This window comes from Helicoverpa zea, chromosome 30, assembly GCF_022581195.2.
Source record: "Helicoverpa zea isolate HzStark_Cry1AcR chromosome 30, ilHelZeax1.1, whole genome shotgun sequence".
Lineage (NCBI taxonomy): Eukaryota > Metazoa > Arthropoda > Insecta > Lepidoptera > Noctuidae > Helicoverpa > Helicoverpa zea.
The window spans coordinates 6,085,551-6,107,554 of record NC_061481.1 but is presented as its reverse complement, the minus strand read 5'-3'; the positions used below and the strand labels follow the sequence as shown (position 1 = coordinate 6,107,554).

The following is a 22,004-nucleotide window of genomic DNA, read 5'->3' as shown; positions in this document are numbered from 1 at the left end:
GGGCTCAACAAACAGAATACAATATACTATAAAAAATTAAATCCAAGATGGCGGCCGCTATAAAATGGCGGATAACGTAGGTTTTATCTATCTCATCAACATGGGTATCAAATGAAAGGTCTCAACTAGTAGAATACAATTTACTATGCAAAATTGAAATCTAAGATGGCCGCCGCTACCAAATGGCTGATAACAATTTTTTATCAATCCCACCAATACGGGTATCAAATGAAAGGGCTTCACAAGTAGAAAACTGTCAGTAACTCCAGCGGGGCCCAACAGGGCCAAGGCCTGCCTGGGCTGCGAGATTGTTCGAAAGAGTTACCGCGGCCCTGGTACATAAAAGGCCTACGACGGAACAAAACGGTTTCTAGTCAAGAGTCTGACACTCCCTCACCGCTGCTGACCCACAGCAGGAGAGTCATGGTCACAGGTCATGTGATGATTTTTGGGGTTGTTAAAAAAAAAAGTATCTGGAAGGGCTATGTATTGAGGAATTAGATTGTAATAAATTGTCAGGTAAGAGACCGTGTAATAATGATACACTAAATGAATTAGATAGAATGAGGAATATTCGGTACGCATTTTCATTAAATACTAAAAACTAGAAAATAAAAAATCGGTAAAAAAACTTTTAAGTTAAACGGTTTTATCTTATGTGCACTGAAAACTAGAAAATAAAAAAATAGTTACTTACCTGTCAACCTACGTAGGTGGTCCCGGTCATATTAAACTAAAATGAAAACGTGGGTCCCCTGTGAAATCCTACCTATGGCAAAGCATATCTTTATACTTTGGTAGATCATGAGCTCGGCGTTCGCTGGTGAAGCCGCTACGGCTGATTATTGATTGTCAAAATCTCCAGTTACGATTATAGTAAGTCGATGCAATCCACACCTATTATACCTCTAGAAGAAAGTACTACAGCAATAGTTAATGGGCCCCACGTTTTTATTTTAGTTTAATATGACCGGGACCACCTACGTAGGTTGACAGGTAAGTAACTATTTTTTTATTTTCTAGTTTTCAGTGCACATAAGATAAAACCGTTTAACTTAAAAGTTTTTTTACCGATTTTTTATTTGGCATTGTAATGTCGTAGTATTTCAGAAGTAATCAAATATGAATAAAAATTATGAATGATCGTTGCGTATGCTTTGTGTTTGCGTTTGTGTGAGGGCGCAGCACGGTTTTAAGGCCAGTAACACACGCGCCTAGTTTAAATACGGCTAGATGACAGTTTTCGGAATTCGGAAAAAAAAATATACGTACCAATTTTTTTTGTTGTTTTGCGTCGAGAATCATTAGCATAATTACGTCCTTGACTATGGCACGGATGCAAATCAACAGCTTGTATAACGAAGTACATAAGGAAGTATATAAAGGAAGTATATAACGAAGTACATAAGGAAGTATATAAAGGGAGTACATAAAGAAGTATATTAAAGAAGTATATAACGAAGTACATAAGGAAGTATATAACGAAGTACATAAGGAAGTATATAACGAAGTACATAAGGAAGTATATAACGAAGTACATAAGGAAGTATATAACGAAGTACATAAGGAAGTATATAACGAAGTACATAAGGAAGTATATAAAGGAAGTATATAACGAAGTACATAAGGAAGTATATAAAGAAGTATATAACGAAGTACATAAGGAAGTATATAACGAAGTACATAAGGAAGTATATAACGAAGTGCATAAGGAAGTATATAAAGAAGTATACAACGAAGTACATAAGGAAGTATATAACGAAGTACATAAGGAAGTACATAAGGAAGTATATAACGAAGTACATAAGGAAGTATATAACGAAGTACATAATGAAGTATATAAAGGGAGTACATAAGGAAGTATATAAAGAAGTATATAACGAAGTACATAAGGAAGTATATAAAGGAAGTTTATAAGGAAGTATATAACGAAGTACATAAGGAAGTATATAAAGAAGTATATAACGAAGTACATAAGGAAGTATATAAAGGGAGTACATAAGGAAGTATATAACGAAGTACATAAGGAAGTATATAACGAAGTACATAAGGAAGTATATAACGAAGTACATAAGGAAGTATATTAAGGGAGTACATAAGGAAGTATATAACGAAGTACATAACTTCCTTATGTTTTATTCAAATTTCAATACCAATCTGTGTTTAATAATCTTAGCAAATTCGGATTTGTCTCACATAGCTTAATCTCATAGTCACCCTATTAGAAAGGGACAGACGGACTCCGTACTAACTGTTTCACTCGGCTCGTTTTTTGGGTAAAAGTGCGCAGTCCTGTTTACTATATTATGTCTATGTATGTAATAGACTGTTTGTGAAAATATTACTTTTAAAAAAAGCTTGTAAAAGAGTGTCTATGGAGTTACTTGCCGGCTCTTCTCCAGACCTGAGACCAACTTTTTGGAACCGTGCAAATAGTGTGACGTTTTATAGGAGCCTGCAAAGGCCTTTTTGAAATAAAAAGATTTTGATTTGGATTTAGAATTTCAACGTGGGCACTCTAGCCTCAGTGACAAGCCACGTGAAAACCCGCCATGACCCAAGATAATATCGAGGCTATGTGGCAGTTAATTCTCGCAGACCAACATGTAAAATACCGTGAGATCCGTGGGCTTAACGATTTTTTTAAAATTCCCCAAAATTAAGCAGTCTTCGTGGTCAACGTTTTAGCACACCTTAAAAAGCTGTTGACTCATAACAAAAAATGAAAAACAATAAATGGTGTTAACCTATTAGATTGTCTTTACTTATTTCAAACGACACAACTTAAAGGCAGCCGTCGTATATACGTGGCTTATATGTGCATATCATGTGTAGTGTGACTCTTTGAATGGCGATATCTCAGGAATGGTATCATTTAGGAGAAAACTGTTGATGCCATTTTTGTAGAAAATTTTAAGATCTACAACTTTGGTCTGAAGTTCTTTTTTGATAAAACTTACCGTTTTCGAAAAAAAAAAAAACAAAAAAAAAACTAAAATTTTGACATTTAAGGTCGAATAACTTTTGATGCACATATGGGATCGATGGGGACTTTTAATATTTTATTTATAATGATAAACCCAAGCTCTCCACCAAAATTCAGCTTTCCGAGATTTTTTGTTATTTCAAATGTATATTTTGACCGGGCTATTAACACAGTAAAACGAAACACTTGATTAAATAGTTTTGAAAGCAATCTTTTTAAAAGGTTATCTATGCACTATGTTGGTTTAGAAAGGCAATAGGTATTATTTCACATTCATAATGTTTTTAATTTGCTTTAGACGAAAATAATAATTGTGCCAAGTAAAAAATACTTATTTAATATATCTGACCAGTATGACAATAAATGTCCAATGTGACCGGTCATTTAATATTAATTGACGGACACTTATCGTATGTGACCGTCAGTTTACAACACTAGGAAGTATATAACGAAGTACATAAGGAAGCATATAAAGGGAGTACATAAGGAAGTATATAACGAAGTACATAAGGTGAGTACATAAGGAAGTGTAATATCAATATAAGTTTTGTACTTACCTAAGGTCCTCGTGCCCAAAATAAGGAGATTGAATGCTCCCTTCATATCTGTGGAAAAAAATCAAAGTCTATAAAAATAAAACCTGATTAAAATTATGTATTTTGCCCAAGTTAGCATCGTAAATTGTCTGACTGACTGCAGTCCAAGTTATTTTTAGGGTTCCGTACCCAAAGGGTAAAACGGGACCCTATTGTTTTCGCTCCTTTGTCCGTCCGTCCGTCCGTCCGTCTGTCACCAGGCTGTATCTCATGAGTGATAGCTAGAGAGCTGAAATTTTCACAGATGATGTATTTATGTTGCCGCTATAACAACTAATACTGAAAACTAGAATAAAATAACTATTTTGGGCTCCCATACAACAAACATGATTTTTTTTTGCTCATTTTTGCTCTGGTACGGAACCCTTCGTGCACGAGTCCGACTCGCACTTGGCCGGTTTTATTTAATTTATGTAACTACTTTTCCATCTACATATTTGTCTTCATGTTACAACATGTAGAATTATGTTGTGCCAATAAATGATTTTTCTGGAGAAAAATCGCTTCCCGTCGACCTTGGCCTGATTGTCCATCCATCTCGTTGCGTCTTCCGCTAGGAGTGTCACTAAAGAATTTGAAAAGCTGTAGTGAACAGTATTCTCACCTATCTCAGGCAGCAGTACTTCTAGAAGTTTGGGGAACTCCGCTGGTCCAATACCACTCGTCAACTTCAAGATCTCAAGCTTCACGCCTTCTACTCCTGAAAGTGAAAGATAAAGTCAAAGTCAAAAACGTTTTGAAACTAGGCTAGTTTTTAGCACTTTTTCACGTAGGACAGCACCTCCAAAACGCCCTCCTTTCACCACTTCTTAGTGTTATCGCTGGGAAGAAGTGGTGAAGAACAAACTTCCCAGTAACACAGCTGTCTATTACAATTAAATTATAATTAAATTACAACTTATACAATTCAATATTGGTTATACACAATTTTAAAATTCAACAATTTAACATTAAAGCTATTTATTTGTTTACATAGATATTTACAATACATATTTACAATAAAAATCAAAAACTATCCTAGTAAAACAAACAACTAAAAAGCGTCAAAAAATTCGTCCCCATCGCTGTCAACTGGGAGCGTGCCCAAGAGGCTGGCAGCATTACCTCGTTGGATCGCCATGCTGATTCTTTGTCCGAGGTAATAGCCAGCCTTCTGGTCACGAGAAGCGTCAACCAGCCGCCTAGAGAGATCTTTAAATAGAATGTGGGCATTCGGACCCCAAGACCCGAGGGTTTCAACCCCAAACGGTTCGAAAATATAGTTTCCGACAAGGCCACTATATTTCCGCCGCTTGAGGTTCTCCGCAGCCGCAGCGGCAGCAGCAGCACAGCACACAGAACTTGGAAGGTGTGATGGCGCAAGAGTATCGACACAGGTTGCGTCCCATACTAAAGGCCTACCCATCTTCCAAGGGAATAACGACATGCCGTCTGGTCTCTTACCGTCGTCGTGTGCCAAGCCGTTTGGTTCTAATACAGCTGGTACCCCGACGGCAACAAGAGCTCGACGTATAATGTATTTAACATTGATAAATACATATGACTTCTCAGGCTCTAGATTCTGTATAGGTACTATTTAAGTCAGTTTTGTAGTGTTGGCGTGAGTGATACACAGCATCATCTCAGGCATAGGACGTCCACTGCTGAACATAGGCCTCCCCTTAGATCTCCACAGATACCTGTTGGAGGCGACCTGCATCCAGCGTGTATTGAGTGACGATAATTCAATGTTATTTCTTTAAATAAACAATACTTACCGCTTGTGTGAGCAATATGCTTGAAATAATCAGCAATTTCGTGCGGATCTGAAAATTTTACAAGCAACATGTTATTTAGAGCCAAATATGAGTCGGATTTGCGCACCAAGGGTTCTCACGCGGGAAGGGATGTCTTAGTTATACGGTCCCGTATTCGCCTTTGGGTTCGGAACCTCAAAAAAACGATCTTAGTAGTTCAGGTGTAAGATAACTAAAAAATTTATAAGAATATAACGAGTACTGGAATATGAAATCTATAGCAAAAACCTTACCTTTTTCGCCCGAAATTTTCTGCAGACTTTCGTAAATGCCGTCGAAGTCATCATGGCCGATCAGAGGCTTCATAACAGCAAACGCCTTCAATACGTCTGAAATGACATCATTTAGTTACGGTGGGCTATAAACGAAACATTTTCAGTAGTCCGATGGGTGGCTATTTCACGGCTGGTTATGTTATTGAGATATAATCATCGGCACGAATCTTGAGCGCTGACCTTTACCTGCACAGAAGTGATTAGTAAAGAACCACTCCCGAGTGACGGCTATGACGCGATGCGCTGCGGGCCAATCACCGCTTTACCCCGCCCCCGCGCCTCACTTCATACCACAAAGTGACCCAATAAATCACTTCAGATGAAGGTCAGCGCTCAAGCTTTGTGCCGATGATAATAAATGGTGCAAAGGAGAAAGTAAAGGTCGACGTATACGGTCGGCTCGACTAGTGGGGTTGGACAGGTTTGGCGCGGACGGTTCATAGATCGGTATATTAGAATCAGTTGCTCCGTGTCATCATCATCAACTGCCGAGCCTTTTCCCAACTATGTTGGGGTCGGCTCATCGGCTGCCAGTCTCACCGGATGCAGCTAAGTATATGATCTCCTCAACCCACTTACCCGGGCGACCCGACCAGTCCCGACCCCCTGACCCGTCAGGCTTACGGCTTCTAACGACTACTTTCTACTTTTTGTGTATAAAATTTCATTAAGGGGCTGAATGCCGAAATTGGCTTAGCTCAAGCAATTTTTTAGCAAAATCTATACAGTTTTTGACGGCAACAAAAAATATGTTATTCTTTAACATATTTCTGAGAACCCTGTTAATTTCAAAACATGTTTTCGAAAAGTTTTCTCGGTACAAAAAAATTGTAAACTTACCTCTAAAATGATCTTCCAACAAAAATATCTGTATTACTTATCAACGTACATTGATAGTTTGTAACATAAACGAGTCCATATGTAAATACAGAACTTGGTTAATTTTTAATTTTGATTACTCAACTCATTTTAAAGCTATCTATACTGACATTATAAAGCTGAAGAGTTTGTTTGTTTGTTTGAACGCGCTAATCTCAGGAACTACTGGTCCGATTTGAAAAATTCTTTCAGTGTTAGATAGCCCATTTATCGAGGAAGGCTATAGGCTACTTTGTATCCGGGTTCGTGCAGAGGTTTCCTCGGGATGCGGGTGAAACCGCTGGCAGAAGCTAGTTAATTTATATGTATGTTCCGAACGTTACGAACGTCGCGTCAACAGGCTTCTCTTTCTCTCTCGTACGTAAGTGAGTGTTTTGGGTGCATTCAGCCTTTTAATTCACAATCGGTTCAGTTAGTTTAGGCATTATTTAAGCGCGACAACATTAGCAAAGATTGACACAAATATCTTAAAGTAAGTGTTCTCACCATTCTCGTTTGTCATTTGTTTCAACAGCTCCACAATCGTGTTGATATCTGCAAAACAAAATCAACGTTAAGAGCTCTGCCTCATTAAGACGCCAATGGCGACGTCGCTGGCTACGTATCCAAGCAGTTGTTATTGAAATGTATGGTGCCTAACTCACTTGGCGACGGTTTGGAGACATCGCTAAACTGGAAGGGTGGCCACAAGCTACAGTTCTGTACGTGGCTTCTGGATACTCTGGCAGCTTAGCAACGTTGCCACTAATGCCACTATAACTATAATGTACACGGTGAAGTGCACCTCAATCTCTCAGTCGCCAGTGGGGTCGCCAGTCAGCGTGCTATTAAATTTCTTCTACGAACTGAATATCGAGACGTCATGGCCACTCGACTTGGCGACCTTTAGATGCCAGAAGTAGCCAGACCTGCGCCGCTGGCATTTTCGCCATGGCGTCTTAATGAGGCAGAGCTCTAAAGGCTGACTACATTTTCATCTTACTGGTATTTATTTATTGAAATACTTACATGGAGCATCGTCCATGAGCTTCAAGAATTCCACCACGTATTTCCAACTCCTGGAACCCTTCGCCTTTCTCAGGAACTCGAAGACTTGATGCTCATCTGTCAACAGAATCAGTTCAATAGATTGTTAATTTTGCATTTTATTTCAATAAAAATATGTACAGAGTTATTTACAAAGTTTTTACTTAAAAATATTATAAAAGATGTTACACTAAAACTGAAAAGCGTCAAAAAGCTCCTCCTCGCTGTCGACTGCGAGCGTGCCAAAGGCTAGCAGCATTACCACACTGGATGGCAATGCTTATCCTTTATCCAAGATAGTGCCAGCCTTTTAGTCACGCGAAGTATCAACCAGTCGTTTAGAAAGGTCTTTAAAAAGAACGTGGGCATTCGGAACCCCCGAGGGTTTCAACCAAAGGGTTTGAAAATATCGTTTCTGACCAGGCCACTACCCGCCGCTTGAGGTCCTCCGCAGCCGCAGCGGCAGCAGCAGCACAGCAAGCTGAACTTCATCGTTGAATGAAATTCTATGAATTTAACAGCTCTAAATATAAGTCTAAGCCCTGGATACAGTGAGCTGTAACAGTAACAGCCTGTTTCTTCATCAAAAGTAAAAGCCAAAGTAATGTCGTAAAGTAAAAGTATCGGTCAATTTAGTTTTTTCAAGGCTAAAGTAACAGAAAACTAATAGATAAAACGAATTTGACCGTTACTTTTACTTTATGACATTATTGACATTACTTTGGCTTTTACTTTTGATGAAGAAACTGGCCGTTAGTAAGTAAATGTTTCGTTTAAAAACTAGTACAAACCACTGAGTCCTGTGATGCTTTCGATGTACTTCAAGGCAGAGGTCTCGTCTGAAAACAAAACAAAATCATTTTAGGCTACATATGGACATTGATGCAGCCCCCACTCCCTGCGGGTTAAACTGTAGGCTCTATGGTTGCCTATGCCTATAGTTGACTTCAAAAAAGGCGGAAGTTTTTTTTGTCCTTGTTACTTGATTCAAATCAAATCAAATCAAAAGTCATTTATTCAAAGTAGGCTGAAAATCAGCACTTTTTGAACGTCAAATTTACAAAAGCCAGCCCCCAAAACGCCCGGCCTTCGCCACTTCCTATGTGTTTGCTGATTTATCGAAGTAAGACCGATTTGAAAACGTTTTTCTTCATATAAAGAGTAAACTTGCAGTTGGGTCACATTGTTATAAGTGTATAGGTTAAAATCACTATTTAACCACTATTGAATTTGAACTTGACCCATGTTTCGAAACGTTGCCATAATTGCACTGCATGTCAATATTTCATGACAAAATATTGTATCTTACTGAGTGCACAGATGCATCTGCGCATATTTGCATTCGCTTGCATCTGGCACTTTAGAATTCAGAAAAACGTTGATAGGTCAATAACCTCTATAATCCGTACTGCGAAAGTAACTCTGTCTGTCTGTTACGCTTTCACGTCTAAACCACTGAACTGATTTTAATAAAATTTGGTACAGAGATAGAGTTGACCTTGAGAAAGAACATAGGATAGTTTTTATCCCGGACTTTTGAAGAATGCTCTTGGAAACGCGATATAACCAAACTCTACGCGGGCGAAGCCGCTGGCGGAAGCTAGTTTTTCTATCCTACTTATATCCTACTTATATTATAAATGTGAAAGTTTGTGAGAATGTATGGATGTATGTTTGTTATTAAATCACGCAAAAACGGCTGGACCAATTTGATTGGGTATGTAGATAGGTGATACCCTGGATTAACACATAGGCTACTTTTTATTAACACACCACGCGGGCGAAGCCGCTTTCGGAAGCTAGTATTTTAATATCTCTAGAGAAACGCGTATTTCAAGCATAAAGATGTCAAGCTTACTTTGTTTTGGTACAAATATGTTCAATCTTATAATTGGCGAGGTTAGAAATCATCTACCTAGTCTTCCCAGCTATGTTCTGGTCGGCTTCCAGTTTAAACGGATGTAGCTGAGTACCAGTGCGTTACAAGGAGCGACTGCCTATCTGACCTCCTCAACGCAGTTACCCGGGCAACCCAATACCCTTAGGTTAGACTGGTGTCAGACTTACTGGCTTCTGACTACCTGTAACGACTGCCAGGGATTTAGTTGCGAACCATTATTAACTTTAGGGACAGTTTCATTGGTCTAGTTGTCGCATAGCGCGATTGCTGTGCACGAGGTAGGTATCAATCCCCGGGACGGGCAGAAATCGCTTTGTGGGTTTCAGAACCTTTCACAAAGCAGCCTGCCTGGATTCTTAAAGTTGGTGGTGCTACAGTTAAGGGACATGGCACATTATAGCGGCACCGCAACAGCATTTAAGTTGTCATTCAATTTAGAGCATTAAATCGTGTATATTATATTTCGTAATGTCAATATGAAAAAGCCAACGGCGAGCAGTCAGCGCGCTTGCCGCTTCCACACAACTCGACTCGCCGCCCGCGTGCTGCAAGCGGACCTTATGCGTACAGCGCGCCGACGGCATGCTCATTACGCGCCGACTCCGAGTCGGCAGCGAAATCACGTCATTGCGTCGTGTTCAATCATAACTGTCTTAAAATAATATTGAGTTTGCGGTGACAGCAAGCTTACACGTCGCCGCCTGCGCGCGGACGGCGAGCTTGCACCTTGCGGACAACGCGTAGTTAGCGCGCGGGCAGCTAGCCGTAGTCTAAATTCGAAGCGATGCCGTGCTGCAGGCATGCTGTTGCGGTGCTGCTATAATGTGCCATGACCCTAAGGGCAACTTAGTAGCAGTCGTACGTAACTCCGGCAATACGGCCGTCAAACGGAGTAGAGTAAACTCTGACACCAAGGCTAGTTAGTAGTTAGGTGATCAAACCTGCAGCTCACTCGATAAGAACAAGAATTTAACTTTAGCTATAATTTGTTTGTCATCCAAAAAAAAGCGTCAATATACTGCGTCGAATTAAACATACAAGGAACAGCGTCGTTTTCTCCGATATTCGCGTTCAGTCAATATATTTTCCCCGTCTCTATTTGCGCAGCTCGGTAAGTAACTACGTATTTCAGCCTCGGTGCACCGGCTGAACAAACTGACTATAATTTGTGTCAACAGCAATTATTGATAATCGCTAATTCCCTTGTTTGTAATGGTCATTCCGTTTACTGAATTCAATTGGGTATTTCAAATAGATATTAAGTTAATTAAATAGGAGGAAAAAAACTTTGCTCAATTCAAACTAATTTTGCTCAATTTTCTTGTTTTCAGTTATTTAGTAGCTTTTGTTAAGGGCTTAGACTACCCGCAAATTAAACAGTCGGCTGACAGCTGACCCGGTGGTGGTCAAAAAAATTATAAAAGAAAATCTTGATTTCAATCAAAGTTTTCAGCCGGTCTGATACCGGCTAAATACTTATTTTTTTGTAATTTGCCCACTAACGTTCATATTTGTAGGCATTTATGAGCTCAAACAATCGGTCAACTTAAAGTATGTAGTGCGCTCACCCTAAACATTGTCATCATTTGTGATAATTAAGAAAATATTGAAATTGTGGTACGGTAGACCGCACATCAGTGGTAACTGTCATGCACCTTAACTCGATAATAAGTACGATTTTCCTATAAAACTACCACTGACCTGAAGTTGACTGTACCACCCACGTAAAAAACTATTAAGTCTGACAACCCTTTTTAATATAGGGTAACGCCTTATCGGGTTGCCGGAGTAACTCGATAGAGGTGGTCAGAGAGGCAGTCGCCCCTAGTGGCTCAATGAATGAATGCATTCAACTGAATGAACTGAACAGTCTAACGAGACTTATTCTCTCAATAGAGAGTAATAGAGACGGGGCTTTTCTTTATATTATTCAACTAGCTTCCGCCAGCGGCTTCGCCCGCGTAGAGTTCGGTTATATCGCGTTTCCAAGAGAATTCTTCAAAAGTCCGGGATAAAAACTATCCTATGTTCTTTCTCAAGGTCAACTCTATCTGTGAACCAAATTTTATCAGACGTAGCGACGAGCTTAACAGACAGACAGACAAACAGAGTTACTTTCGCATTTATAATATTAGTAGGGATTGTTAATGAAAACGAAAATGCCCTCTACATCTAGTATTTGATCAATACAGAAACACTTACCGTGATGGCCGGTCAGCTGATACAGAAGGTCACTGCATTCCTTGTGGCCTGAAAATACAAGAACATATCATTAACACTATTTACAATAACTGGGGCCCGATTCTGCTAAGTTAGTAATGTCAAAATTGAATCGCAATAGCAGTTTTAACCATATCGGGCATTCTGCTACTAATATAAGACCAATCGTATTCCATTCGACATTCGATTGGTTTGCGATTGGTCTACTATTTTGGTGATTTTGGTCTATACGGTAGTTTGCTCTACAATCACATTGCAATCGCAAATCATTCGCGGACAAAATGATTCATTATTGAATGACAGAAAAGGATAAAAACGTTTATTTAAAATAAAAAAATAGCGTAATGCCACATACGCTTCAATCGTAATTAGCCGGGATTGGATCTCAGTCGGATGTGAATCGTATGACGCTTAAATAAAATAGCGGAATCGTGCCCCTGTTGGCCAAGTATTAGCCGCAACGGTCGATAGCAACAAGAAGCCAACGCAAATAGAGGTCTTAAACATATTTATTTTACTGTCACATGCTTATTTATTTTATTTTCTCGGAAATTACGACGAGCCGTGGTTCCCGCATTTATTTGTACATCTTTGGCATTTCGGTAGCTCGAACACAGACCAACCAAGTTAGTCACGGGCTCCAAGCCTGTAGCTGTATTATTTGTACACAAAATTGTTTGCAATATGTTTTGTTTTTCCCTGTGTTGTTTTTATTTGTTCATAGATATATCGTATAGCATGTAGTGTTTACCGATTAATATTGTACATCTAGTCGTAATTTTGTGCACTGTACTTAACAATGTATTGATGTAACAATTGTAGGTGAACCATTAAATAAATAAATAAACTGGGTTCACGATGTCAGAGAGGCAAAAAGTAAGTACATACAAACTTAGAAAAGTTGCATTGGTACTTAAGCCTTTTAGATTTTTGGTAACCGTTCTTCTCTACGAGAAAAGAGACGAGAAACTCTAAAAGCAGACTTGATTGATAAGTTAATAAATGTTACTTACTTCTTATTCCTAGTATTCTTCTCAAATCATCAGAGATGGGAACTATGTGTTCCGCTTCTGAAATATAAGTTTTAAAATACGTAAATGTTTTTAATTTACACTATATCCCAGATATATGACGACTGCTAACCAAAGGTAACTATTATAGTTAATTTGTGCCATAGACCTCCCCCCTTGTTTAGGCCTTTGTCCAGCTTTGATCATAGTCATATCATCAGACCACCTCTTTGGTGGCCGCCCTAAGCTGCCCCAGAGATTTGCCCATTTATTTATAATCATCGGCACGAATCTTGAGCGCTGACCTTCACCTGCGCAGAAGTAATTTATTGGATCCCTTTTGTGGTATGAAGTAAGGCGCGGGGGCGGGCTAAAGCGGTGATTGGCCCGCAGTGCATCGCGTCATAGCCGACACTCGGGATTGGTTCTTTGCTAATAAATCACTTCTGCGCAGTTGAAGGTCAGCGCTCAAGATTCGTGCCGATGATTCTACATTAGCTTGCGTGACGTCACCATACGCTATTTTCGAGGTAAGCAACAGGTTATGTTACATGGTTATACAGTTTTACAAAAACTAGACGTAGATGAAGTTTGTAAATAAAATAGATAGTATTAGTAATCTCAGTTGCCATTTCTGCGGGTATGTTTGAACTCTGGAACACAAATGGCAGACGAACATGAGTGGTCTCAATTGAATAGGGTCTGACCTTAACTGCCACTCCGATCCACAGGTGTTATTTGATGATTTCTCCTTCAAAAAGATCTATGTATCAAGATTTTAACCGTCGTCTCTTCTCCTAAGATGTCTATGCCTCTCGCCCCAACTGTCCTCATCTGAGGCAAAATGACCATCATCTCTCTGCCTATGATGTCTATATCTCTCACCCGAGCTGTCCTCGCCTGGGGACGACTTACCACCCTCCCTACACTCCGTCCCCATGTGAGGCTTACCATCGTCCCTCCTCCTATGATGCCGGTGCCTCGCGCCCCAGCTGTCCTCGTCTGAGGCCGGCTCGATGTAGTCGTCGTGTGTAGTATGTTCGTCAGAGTGCTTCCTCGGCCGATGATGGTGTTTTCTTTCGGCTTCATCGTTCGCTGCAAGGGAAGGGTTAGTTTAGCTTTCAGGAAAGAACTAAAGAATATAAAAAAAGTTTTCTCAACTGTTCTCAAACTTTTATGTTCTCTAGAAATGATTATTGTCTGACGGACTCCCGCTAAGCTCAACTAAGGCTGGAAACAGTGCTCGGCCGACGGTCAGTGCTGACCGTAAGTCCCGACCGAATAACATACAAAATCACGCGCATACCGTCAGCGTAGCTGTGTACGCGTTCATAGACTTGCACAGATGTAGCTACATCGACTGCACTGTTTCTAGTCTAAAGAAGAAATAGAACTGACCTGCGCGTCTGCTCGTTGGGGAAATGGGTAGTCTGTCTTGCCCAATATATTGAAAATGTAACGTGTCACATCTTTGTGGCAAAGATTTCAATCAATTAACCGTCAGTTGCACAAAGCTCCATTAAAGTTAAAGCTTCTTTAAATCTATCGCTGACTCTTTCTTTGCCAACAAGATAAAAAGTGACAGCAATAGATTTAATGAAGCTGGATGAAGCTTTGTGCAACTGACAGTAAGGCGTTTAGTGAAGAAACATAACACAATCGCTACGGTATACCGTAGCAGTGCCAGCAATAATGTATGTATGTAAATGACCGATTTTTTTTTGCTTTTACGAGCCTAGTCTTTTTGAAAACTTGCCGAGCATGGAACAACAAACAATTTGTATAATATCGGAATCGTTCTTACCTGATTGTTCGGCAACTGTTAATGTCACTTGGACCTACAACATAAAACAATGTATGTAGTAAGAGGAGCTTTCAAATTACACGTTATTGCATAAGGTTGTGAAATTGTCTCATCAGGCAAAACTTCGTTGAGAATTCAAACATTTGACAAAATTGTGTTAGGTCAGATAGGCAGTCGCTTCTTGTAAAGCACTGGTACTCAGCTGAATCCGGTTAGACTGGAAGCCGACCCCAACATTATTGGGAAAAGGCTCGGAGGATGATGATGTATTGAAATAATCAAAGGAATATTTTGATAAGCCGAATGAATGCTTATTACTAATTTTCGCAACTTTTACGGTGAGTTGCATCATTTAGGTAACTTTACCGATTACTGAACCATTTTCAGTTGTCAAATCGTTGAATTGACCGATGGGTAGAAAGTATAGGTACGGCTTGTTATGGTTTGGTTATCGTTATAGTTAAATGGTGCAACTGGATCTTTGTCGTTTTCATCAACCGTTGGCCAGTTGGTCCGATAGTTGTCTGAGAGATAATTTCGAAGGTAATATTGTATCCAAAGATGTACTTAAAAGTTTATTCGGTTTGTTATAAGCTTTTGTAATTTGCATACTAACATTCCTCCTACCGTTTTGTGAACGTCACCAATTTATCGGCCGATAAAAAGTTGTCAATGTGCGTGGACTCTTATTCACGTAGGTATAACACAGACACATCTTGTCACACTATTGTCACAGCACTTATAAACAATAGAAGATCTACTTACAATTATCAACAGTGCCAACAGTAATCCGTGGTACAATCGCATGTCGAGTTCAGATCACTCTTCAAGTGGACAGATAAATCGTATCTGCTAACCACTGTGAATCCACACGAAATTCAACAAGATTTATATAATTAAATTGTACAAATATTCAACAACTGTACAAACAATGTGTTTGTTCGGCGGTTGTACGAAATTGTGTTGAAGTTTTCATTCGCTTTGTGACGTGTTTCAAGTATTTTGATACTAAGGCGTCAGAGCTTGGTGGAACTCATTTTTATCACGCTTTTATTGAAATAAAACCTTTGAGTTTTACTCTTACCTGGATTTTTCTATAATCCCAGACCCTGGATCATGATTTAGTTGAAGCCTGATGAAAAAGGCAAGAAATTGATGATGTCTTCAAGCCAATTATCGGCCAAGACGGACGTTCTCATATTTATAAGGAGATCAGTCATATTACAGTGCACGAGCATTTGCGCAGACACTAGCTATTCCTTCACTCTCATAGGCCGATGGGACGGCAATCCGACTTCCGGGCCCCGAGCTGCCTTGAGAATTCGTTTAAACCTACAAAGCGATTCCGCCCCGAGCCGGGAATCAAACCCGAGACCTCTTGCTCTCTGAGCATAAGCGACTACTAGACCAACACGGAAGGCGACCAAGAGGAAGACCAAGAAAACGGTGGAGAGAAGATTAAGACAGCTTCCACCAAGACTGGCCACAAATAGTGACCTAGGGAAAGATGGATGGCTATGGGGGAGGCCTTTGCCCAGCAGTGGGACAACATAGGCTAATAAAAAAAAAAGACCAACACGGCTGTTTAACAATACATATAATGATATGGTACTATCGAGCTGTTCTAATGATGGAACCTGAAGATATGAACTGGAACTTCATGATGGATATCGTATCACAACGGTGTGTGTAGACATGTTAGAAGTTTTGAACACAGAGTGGTGTGTCCAACCAAATCGGTCCAGCCGTTTTTGCTTGAAATAATAACAAACATACAATATTAATAGGATAATCTTCCGAGCTGATTTTGTTACATTTATATCACAGACTAGCTTCTGCCAGCGGTTTCACCCGCATCCCGTGGGAACTACTTCCCGTACCGGGATAAAAAGTAGCCCATAGCCTTCCTCGATAAATGGGCTACCTAACACAGAAAGAAATTTTCAAATCGGACCAGTAGCTCCTGAGATTAGCGCGTTCAAACAAACAAACAAACTCTTCAGCTTTATAATATTAGTATAGATTCATTTTCTAGAACTCCCTCTCTCTGAGACTTGGAAGCTGCCTGTTTCTCTAGGATCCCGTGGAGGCGTAAAACATAGAATCATGATTTGGTTGAACCACAAGGAAAACGCTAGTAATGAAATAAAACGTAAATTACGTTTTAAAATAATTTATTGTTTTAATACACTTTGGTACAGGTTTGTAGGTACACATTTATGTATTTAATTATTAATCTTTGATTAAATATCAACCGCCTAAATACAGTACATTGATATTGTCATTTTCTTTGCAAAATAGAATAAAAGAGTATTTATTGTTTTGGGGAAATTTGCTTAAATCAAAAGTGAAAAAGCATCAAAATTAATGACAATATCAATGAATTCAATTCCTACCAATTATTATTGAACTTTGCATAACTTTAAAGAATTTGCGCTTAATATAATCTGTGACCAGAAGTCTATATTTTTTCCCCAAAAAATAATGAAATGAGTAGACAAAAACACGCTTTTATAAATTCACGTAAAAACTAAAATAATAATATGATACTGTCGAACTGATCTGATGATGGAGCCGGAAGAACTGGAACTTCATGATGGAACATCGTATCATAGCTGTGTTTGAACTTGTTAGAAATGCCCTGTAGTTATTTTTACATGCATTTCTAAAATCGTAGTGTTCTTGAAAAGCTGTTGATTTACTTTAATGAATAATTTAGTTCAAAAAGTAGCACAGATAATTTTTACAAATCTTTACAAGTTTCAAAAATATAATGACAGCTTATGTCAAATTGGTCAACGTCAAATCGCATTTTTGTTGAAATAACACATATTAGCGCACTTTTAATTCTGACTTTTATTTTCAAATCCTGACTTCTTCACATACCCATATTTAATCAACGACTTCCAAAGATATGATTCCATAACTAACATTATTTAACATACAAACTACTTTCTGACAAAAAAAAGTCTAAAAAAACAAATGCGTGGAGACTAAAATACGTTTAAAATAAATTCAACTAAGCGTAATAAAGATATTGTGCATGCTGACGCTTTTACATGAATTTTGTGCAATGTAACTTTGCCGGTCTGAAGTTAGGTCATCATCATCTCAGCCATAGGACGTCCACTGCTGAACATAGGCCTCCCCCTTAGATCTCCACAGATACCTGTTGGAGGCGACCTGCATCCAGCGTCTTCCGGCGACCTTTATAAGGTCGTCTGTCCACCTTGTTGGTGGACGTCCTACGCTGCGCTTGCTAGTCCATGGTCTCCATTTCAGCACTTTTCGACCCCATCGGCCATCTGAAGTTAGGTACGAGTGACTGAACTAGTCAAAATTTCCTCAATCAATCTGTCTTTAATAGATTTTCAACCTTATCACAATAAGGGAGGGCCAATGTTAGTTTGGTAATATTTGACAGATTCGGGTAGGTTAACCTGCTGGCGTCTGTTCGAGATGTCATATGGCTGACTTCAGAGTGGCAAAGTTATTTGACAAGAATTGTACATGAAATCTAAGTGACACTTTTGTTTGAGTACAATTACTAAATCTTTGTTGGTATCAATGTTTATGTCGGAGTTCTAACACAAGTTACACATTATATCTTTTAAACACAGGTTTTGTGCACAATTTTGTGCAGTCTGCAATTTACATCAATATTTTGTGCAAATACTGTGACACTAACTTAAACATAAAAACTTAAATCTAAAAAGACAAAAAAATATAAAAAAATAAAATTCTAATCTAAAAAAAAGTAATAATAATAACTTTGGTATTATTTTTGTTGTAATAATTAAACATAGAGAGAAGTCTGAATTATTTAATTTTAGAAAAATATATTTAGTTTTGCAGGTATCTAATAAGTAATTTCAATACGGATTTTTTTTTCAACGATTTCAAAATATTTAATAGCATATTAAAAAAAGGAATATGGGTATAGTTATCGGCACGAATCTTGAGCTCTGACCTTCACCTGCGCAGAAGTAATTTATTGTGTCACTTTGTGGTATGAAGTGAGGCGCGGGGGCGGGCTAAAGCGGTGATTGGCCCGCAGCGCATCGCGTCATAGCCGTCCCTCGGGATTAGTTCTTTGCTGATAAATCACTTCTGCGCAGATGCAGGTCAGAGCTCAAGATTCGTGCCGATAACTATACTTTTGTATGATGAACTGGAAGCAATAGAAACGTAACTTAGTGAATATTTGAAGCCACAAAACTAGATATATTTCGGCTTATTTCATGCTAATGTGACATAGTTTGCTAACATCAATTTTTAAATACTAAGGGCGACATTTTTGAGTTTCAAAATTATTATATAGGACTAGTGCAGCGGTTCCCGAATTCTTTTGGCTTCGGAACCCTTTTCGTTTCACCATTTTTCGGCGGAACCTTAGCTTAAGTAAGAAGTAAACTAAAGACGTAAATACACTTAGGTACGGCTCGTGGCGTGTGGTAGCGCACCAAATGGTTATATGGTTAGAGACATATTCATTATACTCAGACGTAGCATGGCTATCTGCCACACGGGCCAGAAAACAATTTAGCTGCCCTTGACTTTGTGTATTATGTGAATAGTTTTCAGTTTGAAGACTGACAAAGTAAACGCAAAAAGAAATAGATTGGGTTTGTACAGGTGCGAGGCGAGCGAGCGCGATTTTTTTTAACTATAAGAAGAAGTTCTTAGCACCCGCTAGCATTTTAAAGAAATTCAGTGGTAGCCTGTATCGCGAGCGAAGCGAGCGCGATTTTTTTTTTAGTTTAAGTACCTACATACACAAAATAAACAAAACCACTGTAAATTAATAAGGTCTCAAAAAGTACAATATCCACACAAAAAAGCAAATTATGCAAATGAATAAGAAGCAGCTAGAGTAGAAAGCGCTATTGCTTTTTCTAAACCAGAGGAATAAAAAATAAACATCAAAGGAAACCTCGACGGAAGAGCGTGAAATTTTTTCGGTGTTGGATACTTGAGCAATTAAACTAATATAAAAGCATCACACGTAACATGGAGTCGCGAGCGAAGCGAGCGCGAAATTTTCGGATTCGCGGAGGTGCAAAAATTGGAAATGTCACACTTTGATTCATGGTAAAAATAGCCACTGGCAATACTGTATGCCGTGTCAATTCACGTCCTGTCAAATGTAGGAAAACGTATAATCCTAGCGATGAAATAAGCCCAAAAAATGCGGTGATTTTTGGCCGACTCGCTACTTACTTTTGCCGATTGCCGAAGATCTGGAGGTATTAAGTTAATCTACAATTTGTAAAAAACGGAATTAAATTATCTGCTGCCGAGGCCTTCCCCGCCACTTGTCACGAAAGTACGAGAGTTACACTCCCGAGTACAGTACCCACCTACAGGCTACATGGTGCCTAAATGGAATTTTGGAATGCAATATTTAAAACAATTTAATTGAAAATGAATAATAATTTAATATTGTCAACAGTGAAACGATTTACCATATGGAAATCTTGAATTTTCCGCGGAACACCTGAGGGCCTGTCACGGAACCGCAGGGTTCCGCGGAACCCCATTTGGGAACGGCTGGACTAGTGAATTGGAAGACAAAATTGATTTTGCAGTAAATAAATACGAGCCTGAAAATACGTCTTAAAATGACTTTAAATCACCTGCCTAGTCTTTTACCCCAACTATGTTAAGATCGGCTTCTAGTACCAATGCAACTTTTCTAAGTTTGTATGTACTTTCTAAGTATATCTTGGACACCAATGACTGTGTTTCGGATGGCACGTTAAACTGCAGATCCCGGCTGTCATTGAACATCTTTGGCAGTCGTTACGAGTAATCAGAAGCCAGTAAGTCTAATCAAAGGGTATTTGGTTGCCCGGGTAACTGGGTTGAGAGGATCAGATAGGCAGTCCCTCCTTGTGGCACACTGGTACACAACTGAATCCGGCTAGACTGGAAGCCGACCCCAACATAGTTGGGAAAAGTCTAGGCAGATGTTGAATTTTATATTACATAAGATTTACACAACCAGATACAAAAAATGCTAAATAATAAAATAAGTAATATTCAAATATGTCGTCCTTAATACGTTTCTACTTAATACTATATTTTTTATTTGTTTAACGACAATACGACTCTGAAACGTAAATCTGTGAAAATAAGAAACTTTTTGGTAAATTCAGATAACTATAGTTTTTAACCCGACTTAAATAGAAGAAAGAGCTTAATTTTACCTGTTTTTAGGTGTATTATTTTTTGAGAATTAAGGCTTCATATTATTTAAACATTTCATTAAATTAAGTCATATATATAGTATGTATTTTGTCATTAATTTAAAAATATAATAATTTAAAAATAGAAAAATTTGACCCGACAAATGTGTGGTTTTTTTTTAAGAAGTGTAAATTGTCATCCAATCGTAACAGAATCGTATCGCCGTCGTCAAGTCGAAGCTAAACCCTATATTACCACAAATATATAACAATACCTTTGAAGGAAGCGATTGTTCTCCTACGCTATACATATTCACGATTTTATATGAGAGAAGACAATTTTATTCATCACAATTCAAGTCCTATCTAATATTATAAATGTGAAAGTTACTCTGTCTGTCTGTCTGTCTTTTCTTCACGCCTAAACTACTGAACCGATTTCTGTGAAATTTAGTCCAGACATAGTTTGGTACTTGAGAAAGGACATAAGATAGTTTTTATTACAAAGAAATATAAAAATAAAATGTATTTCGGACATATAGCGCCATTAATTGGTCAAACTAAAAATCTGCCGGAAGACACTATTCCACGCGAACGAAGTCGCGGGCGAATGCTAGTAATATTATAAATGCGAAAGTCCCTTTGTTTGCTGCGCTTCCACGCACAATCTACTTAACCGATCATCAGTATATTCATTACGACAAGTAGGTAATATTCATTTGAATTATCATTACCAGTTTTATCAAAGAACTAGCCGTTTTCCCGCGGTTTCACCCGCGTCCCGTGGTAACTACTGCCCGCACCGGGATAAAATATAGCCTATGTTACTCGTGGATAATGTACCTTTCGAATCGTGAAAGAATTTTTAAAAACGGTCCAGTAGTTTTTGAGCCTATTCATTACAACCAAACAAACAAACAAAGTTTTCCTCTTTATAATATTAGTATAGAAAAATAACACAGCGCCCTCTATGAACACAGATTGTCAACTGAGTTTCTCGTTTCCACCGCTAGATGTCACTTATACAAAAAACAATCTTCTCTCACATAGAACCGTGTCACATTTAAATTCCATATTGCCTATTATTTAAACACAACTATACCATATAATATAAGTATTTACAACAGTTTATTTTTTATTTTAATAATAATAATCATTATTTTTATTAAAAAACATTGAGTTTTTTAAATTTATTTTTTCTTAAACAAAAAGAGAAAAAACGGGCAGTATCTTTTTAAACAGTCTTTTTTGTCGAAATTAAAAATTTAAAAACGAAATACTTTGGCTGTTCAAGTCTCTGTGGGTCGGGTAAAGAAAATTACAA

At 38.5% G+C, this 22,004-nt stretch overlaps 1 protein-coding gene across 1 annotated transcript in view; it reads right to left on the bottom strand.

The window, feature by feature from the left end:
• The window catches only part of LOC124644541 (serine-rich adhesin for platelets-like), a 48,873-nt gene extending 33,518 nt beyond the window's left edge, over nucleotides 1-15,355 (bottom strand). The window contains exons 1-12 of the mRNA XM_047183979.1: nucleotides 15,258-15,355; nucleotides 14,493-14,526; nucleotides 13,640-13,783; nucleotides 12,692-12,748; nucleotides 11,661-11,708; nucleotides 8,350-8,397; nucleotides 7,541-7,636; nucleotides 7,019-7,066; nucleotides 5,612-5,707; nucleotides 5,340-5,387; nucleotides 4,187-4,282; nucleotides 3,544-3,591 (exon numbers count right to left, since the gene is read on the bottom strand). Coding sequence (XP_047039935.1) covers nucleotides 3,544-3,591; nucleotides 4,187-4,282; nucleotides 5,340-5,387; nucleotides 5,612-5,707; nucleotides 7,019-7,066; nucleotides 7,541-7,636; nucleotides 8,350-8,397; nucleotides 11,661-11,708; nucleotides 12,692-12,748; nucleotides 13,640-13,783; nucleotides 14,493-14,526; nucleotides 15,258-15,299 — 805 coding nt within the window. The 5' untranslated portion in view covers nucleotides 15,300-15,355. The remainder of the gene's footprint in view (nucleotides 1-3,543; nucleotides 3,592-4,186; nucleotides 4,283-5,339; nucleotides 5,388-5,611; nucleotides 5,708-7,018; nucleotides 7,067-7,540; nucleotides 7,637-8,349; nucleotides 8,398-11,660; nucleotides 11,709-12,691; nucleotides 12,749-13,639; nucleotides 13,784-14,492; nucleotides 14,527-15,257) is intronic.
• Between the last annotated feature and the right edge of the window lie 6,649 nt (nucleotides 15,356-22,004).